Below are 6546 nucleotides of genomic sequence, written 5' to 3' on the forward strand. Positions count from 1 at the left end.
TAATACACTGCAAGTTCAAAATAGTGGGGGAGACTGTTATGTCTTCTCTAAGACTGTTTATAATTCATTTATACATATTTTTACTATCATATGTTTTTCTATTGTTTTTGTTTTGTAAACATTCATGAAATAGATTTTGTGTTGAGTTAATATGCGTGCATTTATTAATTATTTTGTAATTAATAAGAGTCATTTTAACCATTAACTTACTATAGGCTCTACTCAAATCGATGTTTAAATTTATTAAATAGGGTAGAGTGGGGGAATTGGGACCCATGTTTTTATTTTTTTCAATTATATGTTTATTGTAAGAAAAAATCAAAATATGAGCATGCACAAGGTTTCCAACTGTAATTTGTCTTCTTATCACATGTTTTTCATTTTTTTAAATAAATGTTACTATGAAAAAAATAATAATAATAATTTGGAACCCAATTACCCCACATGGGGTAATTGGGACCTATGCTTATAAACCCATAAGCACCTAATATTAATTTGTGGGGGTAATAGGGTTCTAAAAATGAAAACATAATAAACAAATTGCAACATACTTTTATTGAAAAAAAAAAATTTTTTTAAGACATTACAACAGTTCAAACTATTTTTTCCAAAACATTACACTTTTTTCTTAATAAAATAGGAAAAATTAACCAGAGCAGATAACAGCCAGAAAATTTAGATTTAAACTGTTAAAGACATGTATAGTTAAATAAAAAAAAAAAACTACAAGTATATTTTATGTCGAACTTTTTTTCTGGTCATATGCAAACTTTCCGGAATTTCGCTTTTTCAGCCAAAAGAATTTCTAATAAATGATAGTTATCAGTCCAAATATAAGTTAAAATAGGCCAATTATGGGCTTAGCTTACTCTTTAAGGCCCTAGTTTCTTATTCAAGTGGTTGTAAAATATTTTTTTTACTTTTTTGTACATCTGTGATTCCAACCCGATGTAGCCACCCGATGAGACTGGTTCCCAATTACTCCATGCTGGGGTAATTGGGACCTACTTCAAAATTCTGTTTTTACACATAATACATGATAATCACCACTGCAGCCACATATAATTATTGGTTAATTATATATGTGGGATTAATTATAATGTTAATATTAATTATATGTGGGATAAAAAAATATGGGTCCCATTTCCCCACACCGGGGTAATTGGGACCCATTTTTTAAAAAAATTTATAAAATTAACTTTTAATTTTATTAAAAAATTTTAAAGCCCCAACAAACTATTGCTTAAACCTTTAACGTGTCAAAAAATACATTTTGGTATGATTATTAATTCATATAATATATAAAAAATAACTCAAAATACTACCACGCTAAAGTTTTGCCACATGTTTAACATTCGGAAAAAAACACGGCTTAATTTTTTTTATACATCAAACACAAGATTACAATTATCCAATAATTTACGATGAAACCCCTTTAGTATACCTAAACTTTAACGTATTTACAAATTTGTTTAAAAAATAAATAATACAAAATTTAAAAAAATAGCTCTCAATTACCCCCGGGTCTCAATTCCCCCATCTACCCTATAAATAAAAACTTAACAGGTCACAATTTGATTCAATGTTTACATTGGAAAAAAGTTTTAGAAGCAATATATCAAACTAGGCCTAAGCTATAATTGCTATACATGTATAGCCTATATATTAACTGATAACTTAATATATTGCAGGTTCTCTATGGAACTAAATCCAAAAGTCATTAAAATCAAAATTTCAATGAACGAAACATCCTAGAGATATACCATGGATGCCATAAACCTGCATACCGGTACTAGGATAAATTTCATCAAAATCGAACCACAGGTGTGATTTCCTACCCTAATTATGGCTGCACTTTACTTAAGGTCCTACACTCATTCGAATGAAAATATCGATAATTTGATTGTTTCATTCGAAATATCGTTTGGTTCAAACGATATATCGAATGAAACAATTGATTATTCGATATAAGTTATTGATCGATATTTTCATTCGAATGAGTGTAGGACCTAAAGTAAAGTGCAGCCCAGGGGGAATCAAAACGGATAGGCCTATATGCATGAAAAACTCAAACTATAAAGTTTTGACAAAAACAATACTTTCTCGATTATACTTAGCCTAGGCCTATTAACATTATGATCTTTTAATATCACATCTCTATTGTCAGTGCTTTAATGCGATATTTATTAGATTTATTTTAATGTGACAATACAATGCCTCTTTTGTAATTACTTACAAACTTAATCTGTAATTACAATGGCAATAACTTAAATATTCTTATTAGGCCTATCTTATTCTTTTAGAATATCTTGGACTAGGCCTAGCATATCTCTGACTTAGCTTCAACCTACCTATAGACTTTGTGTTAGCAACAGAAGTTGATGATATAAAAATGTGAACCAAACAGTGGTCATTAAATTAAATTACCAATACAAAAAAGTTAAAATGGGGAGTAAACACTCTAAATTGTGTTAGTATATCAGCTCTGAAATACTAACATAACCTAACCTCCACTCCAGTAGTTAGTTCAGTTGTCACTTCTTCTTCTTGTCAGTTCAGTTGTTTGTCTTTTTTTGTTTTTTTTTATGTATTTTTCTCTAAGCTCTGTCTGAGTCTAACATCAAACCATAGAAGAAGAAGCAAGGTTGACCGACCATAGATTAAAATCTGAGACCTGGGATACTGAAGTACTAGCACGGCCACCTTTAACTACAGGCCGCAGCCTGGTAGAATTGGCAACGTCGCAAGTAGGGTTGTTTGGTGTCAGACATCCTGTTTGTGTTGGTTAGTCTATGATATAACGCATTAATTAATTCCAAAATTAATTGTTAATTTAGAAGTGAACATTTAAGCTCCATAGCATTAAATCATGTCTGCTAACGGTTACTGAAGATGTATAAAAAAAGTTGACAGACGATGTTTTAGGAACCTTCTTTTCCTTTCGCCTTGATGAAATTATTGAAAATTCAGATTTAGATTTTTAGTTCTTGCCCACAAATCTTACCCAGAGAGTTTCAATTATTCGTTTAAAATTGCATTTATTTAAACTAAAAAACCTTTGAAAACCGGTCAAAATGTCTGGACGTATTCATTCTGAAGATGAACTTGGCAAGAAGTGGGATAGATGTGTTACTGATGGAATTCTCAAGACTAGTAAGTTTAAGTTACGTCTATATTTAATGTTAATTTTTTGCACTACTGAAATTGTTACAATTCTGTACAATTGAATTAGTAGGTTTTAAAAACACAACAAAAATAACGATTTCAACAGTGCTTTCATGTAAGTTACCTAGCCTATTTTGGTTGTGTTGATAATGAGGCCTATTTACAGGCTAGTACCCTAGCCTAACATAAATTTCACCTAAGGTTAAGCCTCCCAAAACTTTTTACAACCCAACATACAATTAACACGTTCGCAGCTGACCGCTAGATGCCGGGGCGGCGCCAGGAGCTAAACTAGCGCTCGCCACTGCCTAACATTACGTACCGCTGGTAGGCTACACTGAATTACAGTAAAAACAACAGTAGGTTTACTGGATGGCAATGTTCTGCAATAAAACTGGTTTTGGACATAGTACTAAGTTTTTCTGATAGATAGCAGCACTAAGTACCCAGGTTGCAGTTGAAAGGTAATGTAGTGTTGCTATCTAGTAGGATAGAGGTGGGATAAAGCCCTGTTCTAAACGATCCTGGAAGTGATTTTGGGAAACCATATTTTTTTTGTCAGTAAAGTATATCCCCACGAGCTGCAAAGAAATGCATAGGACGCTCGTGACGAGCTGGCTGATCCATGGAAATGTTAAACAACAATGATCGGTGATTTTGGAACGTTCATAGCTCCTGGTGCCGTGGCCCGGCTGACGTTCCGGAACGTCCGTAGCAGCGAATGTGTTAATTATTATTTCATAAAATAACATTAAAAGCAAAATGGGAAATCTATGTACAGTAATACAGTGAGTTGCTCCTACTGTTTGCAACTATCATCTGGATCTGATTAATTCAAGCCTAGTAGGTTTTAAGAAGAGAAGATTGTGTTTCATTCAAAGGGGTAGTTTAAGTACTGTAGGCCTAGGCCTATTTAAGTAATATAAGTTATTATGAAGTAGCCTAGGTTAAGTTTAATTTAATTTGGATTATGTTACAGCTGGTGGTATCGGACTAGGCCTTTTGGCTTCAGTTCTCCTATTCAAAGGTAATTCAGAAATAGCCTAATTAAAAATTTTAACCAACAATTCCAATAGACATGAAAAAAAAACTTAGGCCTACGGTTGTAACATAAACAAACAACCTTATAAACTATAACCTACACTTTATATTCCTTATCTAACCTAACTTCAAAACCCTTAATGCAGCACGAATCCGCATAAACCCTCACCTGTTTCCCCACATGCTTTAATAAGACCAGTGTTCAATCTAGGTGTTAAATAACTGTTGGGTATTTTGTAACATTTGATTTTTGCCTTGGGTACAGTTCTGCAGAGAACCTGGTACGGTATTATATTATCAGATTAAATATCAATTATATTGGTTTTCATTTGGTTCGATACGGTACCGGTAACTTATAAGTTATCGTAGGTATCTAAAATATTTATATTTCCAATGTAAACATAGAATTGAGCTATAATCTTGTTATATTTGTATTGGTATTTAATAGGCTAATTAATATAAACATCAAATTGATTACATAATGGCCTGTTAACAGTGTTATTCATGGTTAATAAAATTAAACTAGGTCTCTCAATATTCATCCCTCTGTTGGTCACACTGTATCATTCAACCCTCTGCTGGTCACACTGTATCATTCAACCCTCTGTTGGTCACACTGTATCATTCAACCCTCTGTTGGTCACACTGTATCATTCAACCCTCTGCTGGTCACACTGTATCATTCAACCCTCTGCTGGTCACACTGTATCATTCAACCCTCTGTTGGTCACACTGTATCATTCAACCCTCTGCTGGTCACACTGTATCATTCAACCCTCTGTTGGCCACACTGTATCATTCAACCCTCTGTTGGTCACACTGTATCATTCAACCCTCTGTTGGTCACACTGTATCATTCAACCCTCTGCTGGTCACACTGTATCATTCAACCCTCTGCTGGTCACACTGTATCATTCAACCCTCTGTTGGTCACACTGTATCATTCAACCCTCTGTTGGTCACACTGTATTATTCAAGCAACAACCTTTTCGTCCGCCATTTATTTGTTTCCCCACAGATCACTATCCCCTCATTAATGGGCAACCCCTTTTTATAGCCCAAACCAGCCAAAGTTCTGAACTTACCTACTTGTCCAGGGCACCTTTTTTGAGTTGTATCAAGTTAGCCTAACTTATATCGATTTGTTAGTTTTTATCATTTTGATTCAATACGACCATGGATGTTATGTTTTAAACAAGTCTAAATAAAGAAAATATTAGCAGCAAAAAAGATAGTGATTGAGCAAATTATAAACAAATAGTCTGCAATTATTACTGAGAGTACCTATTTATTTAACCTTATGATTTACCTATAGCTAACAATTTTGTTATTTGTGTATCAAAATGATACAGTGCCATAACCATATTGAGGAAATTTACTAAAAAAACATTTTTTATGGTAGCCTAAAGAATTAAAAGGCTAGATCCTTAATTATAATATTCCAAATACAACATAAATAATTGTTAATTTCTAGTTAAACGTTGGCCTATTATCTTTGGGGGAGGCGTTGGACTAGGATTGGCTTACAGAAATTGTGAACAAGAAATCAATGAAACGTTAAGAAAGGTAAGCATTTTAAAATAGATATTTTGGAAATAAAATTAAAAACAAAAAAAGATAAATAAGGTTGGTTGAAAACTTCCGTACAATAATTGTTAATTAATAAATGGTCCTGGCTGAAGAAATTGATAATCTTAGTACAAAATCACCATTGGTCAATGGTCATCTTACGCAATGTTTCACTCATCTTGCATCCACATTCAGCTTATAATACACTCCTGGTATGAAATGTTGTCCACCCTTTGCTCTTTTTTTGTCCTAGGACGCGAGGCACGAGCCTGGGATTGTTTTTCCCATTACTTCAGGCTAGGGGTTGCGGCATTATCACTTAGATAAAATCCATTGTTGACTCGGCGGGGATTGAACCCGGGACCTCAGGGACTGACGTCCCAAGGGTGCTCTAACCACTACGCCAGCTCGCTCCCCGACCCTTTGCTCAGGGCCCACCATTGTCGTACTTTGAGTGCCGAGTGTCTCATTAAGAAATGTACCAAAGATCGTTTGGAAATGTCAGCGTCTTGGAACGTGACAATCAGAAAATGTAGTAAGACAAGGAGATGGCATATCTCCCATACTATTCAACTTAGCACTGGAAGGAAACTCACTTAGTAAACTCAAATACAATATTTTTTAATGCTCTGATCTTTTTGTTTCAGACGTAATGGGAGCAGAAAGTTGATGGATCGGCGATAACATTTTTTGTAAAATATTTAGACCGTTATGTAATAGTAATGTAATATACGCTTAACCGTTTGAAAATAAAGAAAAGATAGAAGTTTA

At 33.8% G+C, this 6546-nt stretch overlaps 1 protein-coding gene across 1 annotated transcript; it reads left to right on the forward strand.

The window, feature by feature from the left end:
* The first annotated feature begins 2929 nt into the window (after positions 1 to 2929).
* LOC128995318 (MICOS complex subunit Mic10-like) lies at positions 2930 to 6546 on the forward strand. Its single transcript, XM_054420301.1, has 4 exons — positions 2930 to 3153; positions 4145 to 4192; positions 5681 to 5772; positions 6423 to 6546. Exons 1-4 carry the CDS (start codon positions 3075 to 3077, stop codon positions 6426 to 6428), a joined length of 225 nt encoding a protein of 74 aa, XP_054276276.1. The 5' UTR covers positions 2930 to 3074; the 3' UTR covers positions 6429 to 6546.

The sequence above is a fragment of the Macrosteles quadrilineatus genome, unplaced genomic scaffold (assembly GCF_028750875.1).
Source record: "Macrosteles quadrilineatus isolate MER2022 unplaced genomic scaffold, UCM_ALF_1.0 Scaffold_5__1_contigs__length_97177068, whole genome shotgun sequence".
Taxonomy (NCBI): domain Eukaryota; kingdom Metazoa; phylum Arthropoda; class Insecta; order Hemiptera; family Cicadellidae; genus Macrosteles; species Macrosteles quadrilineatus.

Bases quoted from the DNA above. Each gene is read 5' to 3' on its own strand.
- LOC128995318 (XM_054420301.1), top strand. From the start codon at position 3,075: ATGTCTGGACGTATTCATTCTGAAGATGAACTTGGCAAGAAGTGGGAT. The intron at 3,154-4,144 runs GTAAGTTTAAGT...ATTATGTTACAG, and splicing joins TGATGGAATTCTCAAGACTA to CTGGTGGTATCGGACTAGGC. The intron at 4,193-5,680 runs GTAATTCAGAAA...GTTAATTTCTAG, and splicing joins TTCAGTTCTCCTATTCAAAG to TTAAACGTTGGCCTATTATC.